General features: G+C 45.8%; 2 protein-coding genes across 2 annotated transcripts in view; both read left to right on the top strand.

Moving 5' to 3' along the window:
* Positions 1 to 6,132, top strand: part of LOC125444919 (collagen alpha-1(XVIII) chain-like) — a 48,080-nt gene extending 41,948 nt beyond the window's left edge. The window contains exons 19-23 of the mRNA XM_048517684.1: positions 208 to 291; positions 965 to 1,024; positions 3,311 to 3,505; positions 4,187 to 4,308; positions 5,166 to 6,132. Coding sequence (XP_048373641.1) covers positions 208 to 291; positions 965 to 1,024; positions 3,311 to 3,505; positions 4,187 to 4,308; positions 5,166 to 5,379 — 675 coding nt within the window. The 3' untranslated portion in view covers positions 5,380 to 6,132. The remainder of the gene's footprint in view (positions 1 to 207; positions 292 to 964; positions 1,025 to 3,310; positions 3,506 to 4,186; positions 4,309 to 5,165) is intronic.
* Positions 6,133 to 16,250: 10,118 nt separating this feature from the next.
* TOP2A (DNA topoisomerase II alpha) overlaps positions 16,251 to 17,599 on the top strand; it is a 40,052-nt gene continuing 38,703 nt past the window's right edge. The window contains exons 1-2 of the mRNA XM_048517207.1: positions 16,251 to 16,478; positions 17,302 to 17,451. Of these exons, the coding sequence (XP_048373164.1) occupies positions 16,446 to 16,478; positions 17,302 to 17,451 (183 nt within the window). The 5' untranslated portion in view covers positions 16,251 to 16,445. The remainder of the gene's footprint in view (positions 16,479 to 17,301; positions 17,452 to 17,599) is intronic.

Here is a 17,599-nt window from a genome sequence, read left to right as displayed (position 1 = left end):
CTAAACTAAAACCTCAGCATTCAGGTTAAATAGCTGGGTTGGCACTTTGCAATAAATAAGTGGGGTTTGGGTTGCGGTTTGGGCACTCGGTCTCAAAAAGGTTCGCCATCACTGTCCTAGCGTGCCAGATAATTGGGGAATGCTGCGTGGGTTTGGATTTGTTGTACTGAATCTAATCAAAACTGTCTCTTTCACATTCTCTCCAAGGAGCATTTAAAGCAGAGACAGCAGGGCACCACATCAGCAACAATTTCTCATGTGACACCTCTGATAAAACCTGCAGCCAGGCCTGTGAGTGGTGCTGTTCTGCCCTAAGAAAATAGAAGCAATACATACCACAAGGACACATCTTCCACCATGTGTCTTTTCTTCCCCTCCACCCCAGCCTTCTTAGGACCTTTCTACCATTCCCATTCTCTATCCTACAGCTTTTTAATATCCAGGAGTCCCTTCCTAGGACCCCAACAGACTGAATAGCTGCCTGCATCATCTTCTGCCTCTTGATTCTAGATTTCCTTGATTCTAGTGCTGGTAGGGAACAGGATGATGTGGAGGAAGGACAGTTTTGCTGGCCCAGGCCAAAGGTCCATTTGCCTGGGTTGGGAAGGATAAAGGGCAGGAAGAGTGGTGTACGTTTGGTTGGAGGTGGAATGAGATGAGAAAAGGAAATCCAATATTCTTATATAAATTTGAACTAAGCAGATAGTTCATAAGGACTAGAAACTTGGTAGATTTTTTTTAAAGTAGATATAGGACTGAATTATACCAAGTGCCTCATTGTTGCAATAGACACATAGCCCTGAGTAATATACTTATTGAAATATAAAATTCATAACTTCAGAATGCCAGTTAAATTTGATTGGCAAAAGGGTAGCTCAAAGGAAGTTTTGCAGGGCTTCTAGAAATTGTTCAGGCTGGACAGACCTTATGCAGGAAGAAGCATCATTAGTCTCTGTTTCTCTAGGTCCAAAAGAATGAAGCCCAAACTGCAACACCAACCAGCATCTCCAAGAAGATTCCTTCAGTGAGTTCAGTAGGAGCAGCCACATATTCTTTCATAGAAACTTGGGAACTGTAGCTTTTAAGGCGGAAATCTTAATAGGTAAACTGAGCGGACCTATCATCAGTAGGGTGGCAAGAAGCTACTTATCTGTTTTATTACAGAATGCAGTAAGACCTGAAAAAAACTTTCATTAGATAAAACAATGGATTTTTCCACATTCTGATTATCCTTGCTTCTAAGTTCCTGTTTCTTCCGGGAGTCAAGGGGTCAGTTCTGCATGTGTTTGCTCCCTCTAGTGGTCGATTTAACATCAAACAGTTTTACATCCAGTGTACCTCTGCAGATTTAAAATTGCAGGTTTTGTGCTGGATGCAGTGGCGTAACTAGGCAAACTGGAGCCCTGGGCAAAACCTGAGTGTGATGCCCCCCAGGCGCTTGCCCGGTGCAACACACACACACACGGCCCCCTTTTAGCTATGCCCAGTGGCGTATCTAGGCAAACTAGAGCTTGGCAGCCGCCCTCCCCCACCGTGACCAAGCAATGATTTTTTACACCAGGTCGTTTCAAAGTCACCATCACATTATAGAACATGCCCCAACTCACAAATCTGAACATAGAAATTGGGCATGCCACACAGCAGAAATAATTTTTAAAACATTTTCAAAATGCTTTCAAAATGTTTTATTACTGCTATGAAAACATTTTATGGTGTTGTATCCAGTCCCCCCAATTGGGGGAAACAGCATCACTTTCAATGTTATTTAAACTGGGAACCCCAGATTCTCCTTTAAGGTGGATTTAAAAGGAGAATCTGGGCTCCCTAGTTTAAACAAGTGATGCTGGAATCCACCCCCAAACAGCATCATTTTCAGTGGTGTTTAAACTAGGGAGCCCAGATTCTCCTTTTAAATCCACCTTAAAGGGAGAATCTGGGGTTCCCAGTTTAGACAACATTGAAAGTGATGCTATTTTGGGGTTGATTCTCCCCCACCCTAAAACAGCACCACTTTCAATGTTTAACTGGGGACCTCATATTCTTCCTTTAAATCCATGCCAAAGGGGGGGGGGAGAGGAAAATCTGGGGAAATTTGGGGGGTGCCTGCTGTCAGGGGTGCCATTGTTAAGCTAGCAGCACCAAACTTTCAGGGTACCTTTAGGAGACTCTCCTAATGATACCACCCAGGTTTGGTGAAGTTTGATTCAGGGGGTCCAAAGTTATCGACCCTCAAAGGTGTAGCCGCCATCTCCTATTAGCTCCCACTGGAAACAATGGGGGATGGGGCACCCCCTTTGGGAGTCCAAAATGGAAAACCCACTAAAATACCAAAAAACCCACAAACCAGCCCTGCATTTTTGGTGCCCACCACAAGGGGGCTCCCTGGGCAATTGCCTGCTTTGCCCAATGGGCATTACGCCCCTGGCTGGATGTAAAGCTGTTTGAAGTTGAACCAACCCCTAGATGGAGGAAAACAAATGCAGAACTAACTGACCCCAGAGCCGTAGCGAGGGGGAACTGCGCCCGGCGCATGTGTGTGTCCTGCGCCCATGCCACGCCCATGCCACACACCCGCACCAGTGCGCGCCCTGGGCAAGACGGCCATACCCCACCCCCTGGGTGCTACGCCACTGCCTGACCTTCCCCGGTCCCCCAGAGAAGCAGTTGCTTATAAGTGAGAAAACTGAAAACACAGAAAAGCCCAATATTCATTAAAATAAAGAACATCCTGTTGTTAGCTATAATACACCTTAAGTCTCACTCCAAAGCCCAGTTCTAAAACCAAGCCATCAAAGTGCTCTGTCCTTTATGAAAAGGCACACCTTAAAAATGTAGCTGTATGCAGCTTCTGGAAAAGCCAGCTAAATGGAGACCTTCCTCACTGACTCACTCAGGAAGGTCATTCTATAAAATAGGGGTTTCTACTGAGAATGTTCTGAATAGGCAACAGTGGACTTCACTGCCTACCAGCAAAGAAGTCCTGGATCACGATGCTTCTGTGCAGTTCTGATAGGGGGGTTTCCTAATACCCTAAGACCCATGATTCCTAATGATCCCCAATGTGATATAGAACTGTAATTGCCACAGTTCCAGGAATGGAACCATGATAGCTAAGTGAGGGTAGTTACAATTAGTAGCAGAGATTCATGCTTTTGAGGACTTGACAAGGTCCTTGCAAAGAAGGGAGGTTGCTAATGTCTATCTGGTTCGTCCAATTGACTGAGAAGCAGTGCTGATTATTTCTCACTAATGAACTGAGTCTTCTTCTTTGCCTGTAATATGTTTTATCCCAAATCCTTCCCTTTTCTAGCTTCGCCTAGTGGCACTCAATGTCCCTCTGACTGGCAACATGAATGGGATCCGTGGTGCTGACTTTCAATGCTATCGGCAAGCACAAGAGACACAGCTATATGGTACATTCCGGGCCCTCCTGGCCACACCTACTCAGGATCTAGTTTCACTCGTGAAGAGGACGGATCGGGATAGGCCTGTTGTCAACCTGAAGGCTAGTGACAAAATTCTGCTATCTTCTTTTCGGTGAAGGGATCCTTCTTGGTTGCTGGTGATGGAAGAGGCACTTTGTGGTTGCTTAGCACTTGCTCAAGTATTTGAGGGGGTAAAACAGACCTGAACAAGATCATGTACCACTGTTCTGTAATATGCAAATTGCAGGCACGTGCAGCTTCAGTTTGCTTCAGGGCCATGTGGTTTACCTTTCAACCTGCACAGTTCACTAACTGAAATTGGGCTCCCTGATTCATTGTTAATATTTTAAGAGGGGAGAGGTGTCTTTTTACAGGACATTTTTCTGGAAATGCTAAGAGTAGGGTTATGATTATTTAAACCGAACAGAAGGGTAATGGTGAAACACTCCCTCCCTTTTCCACATGGCCCCATAACTTGCATGTTATGTATATATGGGAGATGTGTGATCTTCATCTGAGAACTCAGAGGTTCTGCTAGACAGGTTCTAGGTTTCCCCCCATCCTTCTTTATTCTAAAAGGAAAGTCACCATTTTGGTGCTTGAGGACTCTAGTTGAGGAAAGGAAGAAGTTACTTTGGGAGGCTTGGACGCTAATCCTCAGGAATGGGTCACAGTTTCTACAGTTTAGGGCTGCAAGACATGGGCATGGGGCCTGAATATTCTGCTGATCATGTACCAGCTTGATGTTGTTTCCCCTCTAGGGTGAGCTGTTGGCAAAGAGTTGGAGTTCCCTCTTCAGTGACAGTGGGGCTTTGTACTTCAACACTCTGGGTGTTCCTATCTACACCTTCAGTGGGCATGATGTCATGATGGATCCTACATGGTAAGCACAGCCAAGGAGGAGAAAAGTGCTAAAACAGGGGATTTTCCACACTTCTTATTTTTGTTGCTTGGGTGTCTGTTCTGTGTCAGGGATTTGTTTCCTTTTCTGCATATGTTTTGCTCCCTCTAGTAGTCACTTCTGTGTTTCATCGCTGTATCGCGGGTTTCGAAGCACTTTTAAAGTACTCAGGAATAATCTATGTTCCATTCAACATAAAGATCTAAGTGTGGTTGTGCATGCTGCAGTGGAAGGTGCAGCATGCACTACTGCAGTTCAGAATAGTGCAAATTCTCTGTTGCTGTCAGAGACCCTTATTTAAGTATCACTTCTGTGGAAAAAACAACAGTATGCCCTGCACTGGGAACCATAGAACTTTGGGAAAAAACAGCATTTATATTGCTCCAGACAGCTATTAGCAAAACTCACCTTTTTGTAAAGTTGCGCCTGCCATTTTCTTTCCCATTCCTGCCACAGTAATTTCTTAAACCTGAGATAGCTCACGGCCTCAGCATGGAAAACAGTACATACCGGTAGTATGTATTGTCGAAGGCTTTCATGGCTGGAATCAACTGGCTCTTGTGGGTTTTCCAGGCTGTGTGTCCGTTCTTGCTCCTAACATTTTGGCCACATCTATGGCTGGCATCTTCAGAGGTATGTGACAGCAAGGTGTGTTTCTCTCTATGCCATAGAAAACCCACAACAGCCAGGAAATGGCATCATTGCTGTCAGGATCTAGTTCATCTCTTGGAATGATTGATGGCAACAGGAAAAAGGAGGGGTGTTCAGATGACCTGGATGTCTTCTTGTGCCTTGTGGTTGACCTCCTCTGCCTGCTGTTCAATTGTTTTTATGTTCAGGCCCCATAAGGCAGCTTGGCATGGCACAAAGCAACGGGGAGTCCAGTCGCAAAACCCAAACTGTCAGAATTGGCGGTCAGCGTCTAACCAGTCAGAAGGCTTTGCCTCATCCCCAACAAGGGGCCACTTCCTCACAGCAGGTGCACACAGATGCTCAGATCCCCTGATTGTCCTGTGTGTTGAGAATGCCTCCCGGTATCTGCATATGTGGTAAATGTCGTATCAGATGAGCAAAGACCATCAGAGGGATCTGGTTGTCGCCAAGTCTCGACTGGGATGAGCAAAAGAGGGCCCAGTCCCTCAGATGATGAAGTTAAAAGCAGACAGTTGCCTCTTCGCATCACCTTTGGAAAAGAAGAACCTGAGAAGAACCTGGACTGCGTGTCCCCAGTCTGGTAGTTTTTTGCTCCTAATGTTTTGCCTGCATCAACGGCCGGCATCTTCAGAGGCAAGTTACGGGAAGATGCGTTTCTCTCCAGAGAAACAGCCTATCTAGCAGAGGCATCTCATATGTGTCCTTTACTACTTCAGCCACCTACATAAGATCTCCTGTGAGAAGTCATGGATGTTCCTTTGCCCTAGTCCAGTTACATCTCCTTGGCTGCTTGTGGCATAATCTCTTTGAGAAATGCCTTTAAATGTTGGCATTCATATTATTCCTTTCAAGGGAATGGTGAATTCTCATGCAGAGTAGTGCAGTCTCAAAAATTTACGCCCTTCTAAATCCAGTAACTTCAATGAACTTAGAAAGGAGTAATCTGTTTATGATTATACTGCTTGCCACGTTTATGTGCCACTAGGTCTGAACTGAGGCAAAAGCACTGCCATATGCCACTTACAGGCAATGAATCCATGAGCACAGAGAAATTAATCCCATTGTCTCAGCAGCCAGGCCACATTCCCATGACTTTCATTATATTGATCAAATTTGTTTTGTAAATTTTGTTTTTAACTGTATGTTTTTACATTAGTGGCTTTTTTGTAATAGAATAAAATATCTCCAAACTAAAAATGTTTTTAAAGAAACTGTCATCTTTCTTTGGAGGAATAATATTATTTTCATGCTCTTCCACTGGTTGCATCCTGATGGCTTAGGACCCCCCAATCTTGTTAGCTCTCAGAAGCTTAGCAGGGTCTGCTCCGGTTAGTATTTGGATGGGAGATCAGAATTATAGCACAGAGGCAGGCAGTGGCAAACCAGCTCGGTCCATCTGTTGCCTTGAAAACCCAACAGGGTCACCATAAGTCAGCTGTGACTTGATGGCAACTCTCTACCACTTCTTGTGCGTGCGTGCGTGCGTGCGTGCGCGCCTTCTTTGGTTTACATTCTGTTCCACAGATAGATAATAGTAGAGTTGTACATTCATCCGCCACATGCTGGATCATCTCTGCTATAGAATGCTCTGCCTGGGTCCTAGTGCCTTCCTAGCTCTGCTTCCCTCCCACCCCACTTTGCCCCTCCCCCAGGTTCAAAAGCATAAATACATATTGGCTGCACCCTCCCCATGCTTCATTCCCAAGTCTCCAGAAATTTCTGAACCTGGAGCTGGCCATCCTAGGTGGGGCATAAATGAAATAATAAATGTAGTTAGACATGGAGGGACGGATGAAAGGTACTGTATATACTCGTGTATAAGTCGACCCGAATACAAGTCAAGGCACTTAATTTTACCACAAAAAACTGGGGAAACTTATTGACTCGAGTATAAGACTAGGGTGGGAAATACAGCAGCTACTGGTAAATTTCAAAAATAAAAATAGATACGGTCAGGCGCTATTGGGGGGTCTCTGCCACTGACCCCATCCCACCAATCCCAAGGTCTCTGCCACCGACCTTTCCATCCCGCAGCTTGTCCAGCTCAGCCAAGTCGACTGGTTGTCACCCGCCGAGAGCCAGGGGCCAGCTGCAGAAGGCAGAGACAGAGAAAGCAGCTCAAAGGGGGAAGGCAGAGAAGAAGGCAGAGGAGAGCGAAGCAGAGAAGGAGGCTGAGAAAGCAGCTGAAAGGGGGAGGCAGAGAAGAAGGCAGGAGAGAGCGAAGACGGGAGAGGAGGAATGCCACACAATACTTAAGTGGAACCCTCACTCGCGTATAAGTCGAGGGGGGGCTTTTTCAGCACAAAAAATGTGCTGAAAAAGTAGACTTATATGCGAGTATATAAGGTCACTTTTTTGGTGGAAAGGAGAGAAAGAAGAAGAGGAAGAGGAGGAAGAAGAAGAAGAAGAGTTGGATTTATATCCCCCCTTTTTCTCCTGCAAGGAGACTCAAAGGGGCTTACAAACTACTTTTCCTTCCCTCCTCACAACAAACACCCTGTGAGGTGGGTGGGGCTGAGAGAGCTTCGTAAAGCTGTGACTAGCCCAAGGTCACCCAGCTGGCATGTGTTGGAGCGCACAGGCTAATCTGAATTCCCCAGATAAGACTCCACAGCTCAAGCATCAGAGCAGGGAATCAAACCCGGTTCCTCCAGATTAGAGTACACCTCCTCTTAACCACTAAGCCACTGCTGTGCCACAGGGAGAGGTGAGGAATTGCTGATTGCCAGCAGGAGTATGGGGAAGGGGGCTCCCCTTTTCTTGGAGGTCCCAACAGAGTATCCACCTGAAACTGGACAAGCCAAGACTGGATAACTGGGTCATAGTTTCCCCAGGTAATTGCTACCGGATAAGAGAAGAAGCAAAAGCTGAAGACGGGGATAAATAAAGGCAGATTGGATGATGGGTAAGAAAAAAAGAAAGAAGGAAAAGGGGAGAGGCTGTGGTGCTTTCAGGGAAGGGAAAGAGGAAATAAGATGCCCCCACAAGTTCTACTTGTCCACAATACTGGACAAGTATGTCCAGTATTTTTGTTGTAATCACTTGGCATAAGGATGACCAACTTCCAGGGGGGCCTGGAGATCTCCAGTGATTACAACTGGCCTCAGACAACAGAGATCAGTTCATTTGGAGAAAATGGCTGCTGTGGACAACGGACTCTATGGCATCACACCTTATGAGGTCCCTTCCCTCCCCAAACCCCACCCCCAAATGTCCAACATTTTTCCAACCCACAGTTGGCAACCCTAATCAGGGAATCTTACGCCTCTCTGCAAATGCTCCAGTTCTACCATTTTCTGCAAAAGATGGTTGGCTTGAAGCCTGGCACCACCCTTCCCATTAATATCAGAGTGCGAATGACTGAGGGCATCAGTGATGGCACTGTAACTTTCCAAAACAGCTTCTGCAGCTTTTGTATGTGTTTTGAAAATTATTTGGGTACTTTTGAGTAAGGTTACAAAAATGATTTTAGAACTTCCCATCTCCTTGTGGAAGATGAAAAGGTGGTATAAATTTCATTGATAATACCAAATAATGTCAAAACAGTTCACGGCATGAAGGAAGTAATCAACAGCTGAATGGCCCTCCAGATGTAAAGAGTGACCAGTGCATGGAATAAACATGGAGTAAATACAGAGGCGTAGCTCCAAGGGGACAGGGGGTGTGGGTGCAATGCACCTACAGGGGTGTGACAAGGGTGTGGGAGGCATTCTGGGGAGGGGCAGGGGCAGAGGTTGCACCAGTGGACCGGGCGCTTTTCCTCCTTGATGCGCCTCTGAGTAAATGTAATAAAAATACAGGCTAATAGCCAATTAATATAAACACAATCCTCCCTCCCCTTCCAGGAATCAGTGTAAGACATTCTCATACATAGAATGTTAATATGTAGTTTATAACAAGGTTGGAGTCAGTGGTGGGATTCAGCAGGTTCACACTGTTACCACAGAGTAACGTGTTTACTAATAGTTAGCTAATAAGCTTGAGCCGACAAGGGCTAATTAAATAAATAATTTTTATTCCAAACCCACAGAGGGTCTGCTATAGAATCAGAGGAGTCGCCCTGAGTATACAAAAGTCACAGTTCTTATAGGATAAAGACAGCTGATGCATCATAAATGTTGCAAAGCCAAACCCTGTCAATTCATGACGTTTCAATATTCCCATCATTGTTAATCATGGCGATACATTGTTAAATAGCATTCTTAAGAATATAGTTTCTCACATGGCTTGACTCTCTTTCTTTGCTTTAATTCTGCTTGGTCAGTTATTTTTCTACACACACACTTTCTCAGCTCATTGCTAAGTAAAAGTATCTTTTCTTTGGAATGTGGGAAGAGACAACAGGGGCTGTTTTGGAAAGCAAAGTACCTTTTGCTATTTCTGAGCCGTAATTCTTAATACTAAAATGTCTTCAAGAAAACTTGCTTAAGTTACATATAAGTATACTTCAGTTGAAATAATCATTTAAATGCTTTATTTCTATTTTCTGGGTCTGTTGCTTTAGATATGTTTCAGTTGAAGACATTATTTTGTCTTTTCACACAAGCATAAGATGTATCTTTTTCTGGAATGTAGGAACATTGAATGCTTTTTCTTAACAAAGACACTTTTTCATGATTCTGTGAAATGACTTTAAGCTGTATTTCTGCCAGAATCTTTTTCTCTCCATTATTTTCCTAAATAATGGGGAGAAGGAAGAAATAACCTTCTGGTAAATCTAAAATCATTTCCTTTTTCTCTTTTTCTCTCTTTCTCTCACTTTCTACCACTTTCTATTTCCTTCTTACTTTCACTCTTTTCCTTCTGTGCTTACAACACCACTTCAGCAGAACCAGTTGTTAAAATGGTGCTTGTAAACAACCAGTTGTTAAATTATTTGAATTCCACCACCGGAACCAGTTGTTAAATTATTTGAATCCTGCCACTGATTGGAGTCCTTCTGGAAGGAACTACCTGCAGCTTCAGGCCCTCCAGTCAGCCTGAGAATCAGAGACCGAGTGAGGGGAAACTGCGTCTGGGGCACGTGCACGCACTACATCCCTGCCGCAGTGTCGGCTGCCCCGCCCCGCCCCGTCCCGGAACACCCCAGAATGCCCCTGCCATGCCTCCTATCAGCAGAGTTTAAAGCGGAGTCACTCTGGTAAGTTGAGAATGTTTAGTCTTCTTGCACTCACTGCAACCTCCTACCACTCTTGGAAAAGAATACTCTCCACGCAAGATGTTCTTTCCATAGGAAGGCTTTTACTTTAGCAGTTGCAAGGTTACACAAGTCTATCTATATATATAAAAAGCTAACCATTCGTTTGTTGGTCTTGCCCTAACGCCGAAACGGCTGGACAGATCGCCCCCAAATTTTCACATGATGTCCCTCCCTGTTGCGGGCAGGTAATCGGACCTTCAGATCGCCAAAAGTCCATACCTGAGCCAGGTAAAACGTCTTTTTCCTGGCACATCAGGCCATGAAGCTGTTTGTGTTTAACTGTCACCCTTAGAATGTTCGTGCAGCCTGTCTGTCTGTGACCTGAGGGCTTGGTATGAGGGTTTAGAATGTCCGTGCAGATGGGCAGAGATGAGCAGTGAAAACAGTAAATAGGTAACACTGTTAGGTAATACGAGTGGAAGTGAAACACATACACACTTTGCCTTGTGAGACATCAAGTGGGGTTCCCCCACACACACACACGCAGGTAACTTTCACTCTCTGTGCCTCACCCACTGCTACCACACAACACACATACACATCCAGCTCATCCTCACACACCTCACCCACTGCTACCACAGATCCAGCTCATCCTCACACACATCCAACCACCACTTACCCACTTCCTCACCCATATTCGCCACAGCTCTTTTACTAAAAGCGAGCTGGACTTTGCCTTTTTCTTCTACGAAAATCCACGGAGTGGGGGCAAACCAACACTACTGGCTCTGCTTCTTTTGCACGTGGCCCTTTAAAAACCCAGGGAGCTGGCCTCAATCTGAGCGCCTCACCAACCTGCCTCTGCTGCCTGACTGGGATAGCCTCCTTGCCCCAGTTCTGCCTTACCGAAGCCAGCACTGTGCGTGTCAACCAGCCTCATGGACAGCGGGATTCGCACTCTGGACAGTTCCGTTGTGGAATGGAAAGGGTTACCTTATGCTAAAAACCAAGACAGCACCATATAATAATGTGAATTGAAAAGGGATTCCATTTGACCACCAAGAAGAGGAAGAGGAAGAACAAGAAGAAGAGGAAGAGGAGGAGGAGTAGTAGTTTGGATTTATATCCCCCCTTTCTCTCCTGTAGGAGACTCAAAGGGGCTTACAACCTCCTTGCCCTTCCCCCCTCACAACAAACACCCTGTGAGGTGGGTGGGGCTGAGAGACCTCCAGAAAGCTGTGACTAGCCCAAGGTCACACAGCTGGTGTGTGTGGGAGTGCACAGGAGGCTAATCTGAATTCCCCAGATAAGTCTCCACAACTCCAGCTGCAGAGCTGGGAATCAAACCCGGTTCCTCCAGATCAGAGTGCACCTGCTCTTAGCCACTATGCCTCTGCTGCTCCCGAAAGGCTATGCTGGGGATCATTGGACCTGCATGGACATCTGTGTGGGTTGCGGACTGTGATGAGAAGGACAATTGCCACAGCAACGTGTGGCCGGGCCCCGCTAGTTCTATATAAGACTATAATACTATACAGAATTCTTCAGCTATAACAAAGTTCAACATACTCAGAACTCAATTCAGACTCTATGTCAACTCAGCATATACAAATGCATACATCAGGGATACTTTCCCACACCCACGCAACAGCCTCTCATTAGTCTAGAATTACTGTTGAACTAACCAATCATGTTAAAGGTTAATCTTTGCTACTTTTGCCCCTAGACTGACTGTCTCTGTCCTTTGGGTTTGCAAACCTCTACTAACTTGAAATGACCTTTTATGTGAACTTTTATTCTTTTTTTATATATCATGACACCTCCTCCATGGCCCGACCACACCTCCACCATTGTTCCACCCGGGGCGTTGCATCCCCCACTCCGTGGGCACTAAGCCACTGCTGAGAATATTGTGTGTTTTCTTTTTTACAGGAAATATTCTAATTCTTTAGCTCCCTTTGTGGACTCAGGGATACACAAGGAAAATTACTGAAGGGCTGTTTAGAGATTACAGCGCATTGTCACAGCATGTGTACGAAATGCCTATGAGACAGTGTCAAAAATGTTATACACCTTGGTGGAGGCCCCCTAGATTTTGAGGCCCAAGGCTTCAGCCTCCCTAGCCGATAGATGAATCCGGCCCTGCACCCAACCTATCACATGGGCTCAGGCTAGGGGTGCCAATCCCCCGGTGGTGGCTGGAGTTCTCTCACTATTAGAACTGATGTCCAGGTGGCAGATCAGTTCACATGGAGAAAATGTCCAATGTGGAAGGTGGATTCGATGGCATTACACCCCATTGAAGTCCCTCCCCTCCTCAGACTCCTCCCCCCAAATCTCCAGGTATGTCCAAATTCAGAGCTGGCAACCCTAGCTCAGGCAGTCTGAGTTTAGGTTTCCTAGATCCTAATGCAACACTTTCAGATGGTGCACCACAACTGAAGGCATGGTTTGAAATCCCACTCTGACACCATCTCATGTCTTTAAGGAGAAAATAGATCAATGCTGGAGGCAGTGGTGGTCATAAGAACTGTGTTACTTGGAACACAACAGCCAACTAACAGAACAGGCCACAACTAGGCCTCAGTAATTCTGACTCTGACAACTGTCTGGAGTCGCAACGAGATCTATTAAATAAATTCCTGAAGCAACGCAGGAGGGATGCCACCAACGTGAAGAAACTTCCTGGAAGTGATGCAGAGACAACAGGCCACACTGGAATAGGATGAAGTCTTGACAAGCAGCTTGTGGTCAGTCCAGAGCAGACAATAATCAGTTTGACAAAAAGACCAGCTCTATCTGACAATATAATAGACAAAATGTTTATTTACGTTGCTTATCATCGTTTGCAATACCAGTACAGGGCCTTGCTATATTGTCTATTGCCATCTCCAGGGGTATTTGCAAAATTAATTATTCTGTTGGTGGCATCCCTCCTGCGTTGCTGGAAATTTGGGGGTGGGGTTTGGGGAGGGAAGGGAAGGGAGCTCATAAGGTGTGATGCCATAGAGTCCGTTGTCCACAGCAGCCATTTTCTCCAAATGAACTGATCTCTGTTGTCTGATTGCAGGCACTGGCGTAATGCCCATTGGGCAAGGTGGGCAGCTGCCCAGGGCATCACCTTGTGGGGGGCATCAACATGCTGGGTTCGTTTTTGGGTATTTTTAGTGGTTTTCCATTTTTGGACTGCAGGGGGCGTAGTTTTTAGGCTAGCAGCACCAAAGTTTCAGCATATCATCAGGAGACTGTCCTTATGCTACCCCCCAAGTTTGGTGAGGTTTGGTTGAGGGAGTCCAAAGTTATGGACTCCCAAAAGGGGTGCCCCTATCCCCCATTGTTTCCAATGGGAGCTAATAGGAGATGGGGGGGCTACAGTTTTGAGGGTCCATAACTTTGGGCCCCCTGAACCAAACTGCACCAAACTTGGGGGGAATCATTAGGGCAGTCTCCTGATGAGACCCTGAAAGTTTTGAGACGGTGCCTTCAAAAATGTGCCCCCCCAGCCTGCAACCCCCATTGACAGGGGGCCCAAAGTTAGGAAAGGAGTTGATAATAAAACTGCAAGGATTGTCATGCCCTTATATAAAGCCGTGGTGCGACCGCACTTGGAGTACTGTGTTCAGTTCTGGTCGCCACATCTCAAAAAGGATATCGAAGAGATAGAAAAAGTGCAGAGAAGGGCAACAAGGATGATTGAGGGATTGGAGCACCTTCCTTATGAGGAGAGGCTGCAGCGTTTGGGACTCTTTAGTTTGGAGAGGAGACGTCTGAGGGGGGATATGATTGAAGTCTATAAAATTATGCATGGGGTAGAAAATGTTGACAGAGAGAAATTTTTCTCTCTTTCTCACAATATTGCAGAACCAGGGGGCATTCATTGAAAATGCTGGGGGGAAGAATTAGGACTAATAAAAGGAAACACTTCTTCACCACCTGACGTGTGATTGGTGTTTGGAATATGCTGCCACAGGAGGTAGTGATGGCCACTAACCTGGATGGCTTTAAAAGAGGCTTGGACAGATTTATGGAGGAGAAGTCGATCTATGGCTACCAGTCTTGATCTGCCTTGATCTCAGATTGCAAATGCCTTAGCAGACCAGGTGCTCAAGAGCAGCAGCAGCAGAAGGCCATTGCTTTCACCTCCTGCATGTGAGCTCCCAAAGGCACCTGGTGGGCCACTGCGAGTAGCAGAGTGCTGGACTAGATGGACTCTGGTCTGATCCAGCAGGCCAGTTCTTATGTTCTTATGTTCTTATGACAGCAATGCAGAAAACTCAATGCAGAACAAAGATTCTTGGGCAAACTTCGGGATGTTCTTGCATGGAGGGCATTCTTGGACATATCAGCACCAAAATTTCAGGGTATCATCTGGAGACTGTCATGATGGCACCCCCAAGGTTTGGTGCAGTTTGGTTCAGGGGGTCCAAAGTTATGGACCCTCAAAAGGGTAGCCCCCATCTCCTTAGCAAAGAATGTGGAATGGGGTACCCCCTTTGAGGGTCCATAACTTTGGACCCCCTAAACCAAACTGCACCAAACTTCGGGGGTACCACAAGGACAGTTTCCAGATGATACCCTGAAATTTTGGTGCCGATACATCCAAAAATGCGCCCCCTGCAGGAACATCCCAGAAATTTGCCCAAGAATCTTTGTTCTGCATTGAGTTTTCTGTATTGCTGTCCATGGGGGTTGCAGGCGGGGGGGGGGGACATTTCTGAAGGCACAGTCTCAAAACTTTCAGGGTCTCATTAGGAGACTGCCCTGATGATACCCCCCAGGTTTGGTGCAGTCTGGTTCAGGGGGGCCAAAGTTATGGACCCTCAAAACTGTAGCCCCCATTTCCTATTAGCTCCCATTGGAAACAATGGGGGATAGGGGCACCCCCTTTGGGAGTCCATAACTTTGGACTCCTTGAACCAAACCTCACCAAACTTGGGGAGTAGCATAAGTACAGTCTCCTGATGATATGCTGAATATGTCTAAAAACTTCACCCCCTGTAGGCACCAATGTCCTGGTGCAAAAAAATTTTTGGTCGTGGTGGAGTGGCCGCCCATGGGGGGGGGAGGGCATCCAACTCAGGTTTTGCCCAGGGCTACAGTTTTCCCAGGGCTGCCTTGTTACGTCCCTGCAGGGCAAATAAATTAAGTAATATTCAGTATTGTGGCCTGTTGTCTCTGTTATTCTTTCCAGACAACAACTATTGTACTAACCCTAACCCTAACCCAAAATAATTACGTAAACAATACAGGTGATTTTAATGTAGAAAAGTGCAAAGTGCAGTGTCAACAACACACAGAACAGAACAAGCACTTGAGTGACTATTCCTATGAACAATACTGAATATTTCTTAATTCTATATAGTTGTGTATTGTCCATTTGAAGTTCCAAGTATCAAGATAGAGGATAAATACCCCCAACCTTATGTAGCGGAGACCTAGGTTCAACCATGCCCTCAGACATTGGGTGACCTTGGGTCTACCTCACAGGATTGTTGTGAAGATAAAAACGAAAAGGTACAGAAACATGCATATCTCTTTGAGCTCCTCAGGGAAAGGGGGAGATAAAAAGTGAGATAGAATGAAGTACCTTGATTTTAATTTTTTAAAAGGTATTTGGAATTTCTGTAGCCTCCTTAAGTATTTGTATTAGTGCAACTTAATAAAACAAGCACCACCTCAGTTTTAAGCCAATGGGTGGTTAACACAAAAGTGGCAGCCAAAAGGACAACATTCAGCAACGACTAATTATCGGGTCGTGAGAAAAATAGAGTGGTTCATAAAGACTATCTTATTTTGTTTATGAAATATTGCCTTTTTTGTGTACCAGCCACTAAACCGTCGCACCTCATTGGTTCATCAAGTTGCTTGTCAGCGACTCGCGCAGCAATGACTGTAAGCCCGCCTATTTCCAACCAAATGAAAGAAACGATTGGTCGTGGGGGGTGTTTTGAACGCCCGGCGTCGTCTTGATTGGCTACGTCATCTCGATCCCCCCCCCCCCCAACTTTGTCCGGATTAGACAAACCAACTCCCTTCGTCCCGCCCATATCTTTGCCTGGAACGACGATTAGCTAGTCTGTCAGGCTGCTCGACGCCGATTGGCTGGTCGCTTTTGAGCGGGCTGAAGAGATCATTTTAAAAGTCTGACCGGCTGAACCGTTTCTTCCCGCCGTCGGTGCTTCGTTAGCCGGCGGGTTGAGGCGGCTGTTGGTCGCGCAGCTCACGGCAGGATCCATTTCCTTTGCCTCCGCTCATACTTTGTGGTCTGTCAGTCCTTACTTTCCTCCTCAGGCCGCGAATCGGGTTCTCTCCCGCTCTCCTCACCATGGATCTCGACGTCTCTTTGTCCCCGCTGAAGGTCAGTCTTTCCCCTCCGAGCCGCCGCGGGGTCCCTGCCTTCATTTTCCTCCGTCGATCCCCGCCAGTGAAATCATTTGTGCCTATTTAATACACATATCTGCTGACTCCCCCACCCCCGCTTCCTCTCAGTTTCCATCACCAACTCCTTATCGCCTCCTGTTTAATTAATTTATACTTCCTTGTTCGCCCTCCTGTCCCATTGTGAGTTTTTTTCACCTCACATCAACCTTTCTCATTCAAGTTTTAAATTGCAATACAACAATTTCATGGTTTCCTTAGAAAGCCCTCCATTTTATTATTCTGGAACGCGTTGTTTTACTCCATGGTTTATTATTGGTCTATAAATAAATTTGAATCTAATTTGCAATACTCCAGGGGGTCGTGTTGGGCGAGGACAGGAAGGTGAGATCTCACCTGGGATACTGTGTCCAGTTCTGGGCACCACAATTCAAGAAGGATACTGAGAAGCTGGAATGGGTCTTTTATCACAGTGGTCAAAGGTTTGGATTCCATACCCTGTGAGAACAAACTGCTATATTCAGTGGTTTGCCACTTCTGGGTATGGATTCTTTTCAGACATGATGGCTAGAAGCCATTGATGGGGCTCTCTTCCCTGAATTTTCTAACCTTTTGAAAAAGCTATAGCTGGTTTATGTCCTGGTTTATTATGGAGTAGTAGCCACTAATATGCCTGTCCTTAAGGACATCCTGAGTTCGTGAGTTGCAAACTCTTATTCCTATGTGGTGCAGGTAGTCCATGCAAGCCTTTACTATAATTAATTGGGCTTTCATTTTAAAGTTTTTATTCTGTTTCGATTTAGCCAGTGGATGGAAATTCAAAAGGGGATAAGATCAAGAATAAAGATCCCAAAAGGCTGTCTGTCGAAAGGATCTACCAGAAGAAAACGCAGCTGGAGCACATATTGCTCCGTCCTGATACATATGTTGGTTCTGTGGAACAAGTGACGCAGGTAAATAAAGCTTTTGTGGGTGGTGTTGGGGGAAAGGCTGTCACTGAACAGAAGAAAGCTTTCCTCGGTTGCTTTGTTCTCTTAACTGCACAGTACATTTTAGTACCCTACCTGTAGGCTTCGCTATATAGTTCTTATTTGTGATGTT

Source organism: Sphaerodactylus townsendi, linkage group LG15, assembly GCF_021028975.2.
Source record: "Sphaerodactylus townsendi isolate TG3544 linkage group LG15, MPM_Stown_v2.3, whole genome shotgun sequence".
Taxonomy (NCBI): Eukaryota; Metazoa; Chordata; class Lepidosauria; order Squamata; family Sphaerodactylidae; genus Sphaerodactylus; species Sphaerodactylus townsendi.
This window is presented reverse-complemented; position numbering and strand designations above follow the sequence as displayed.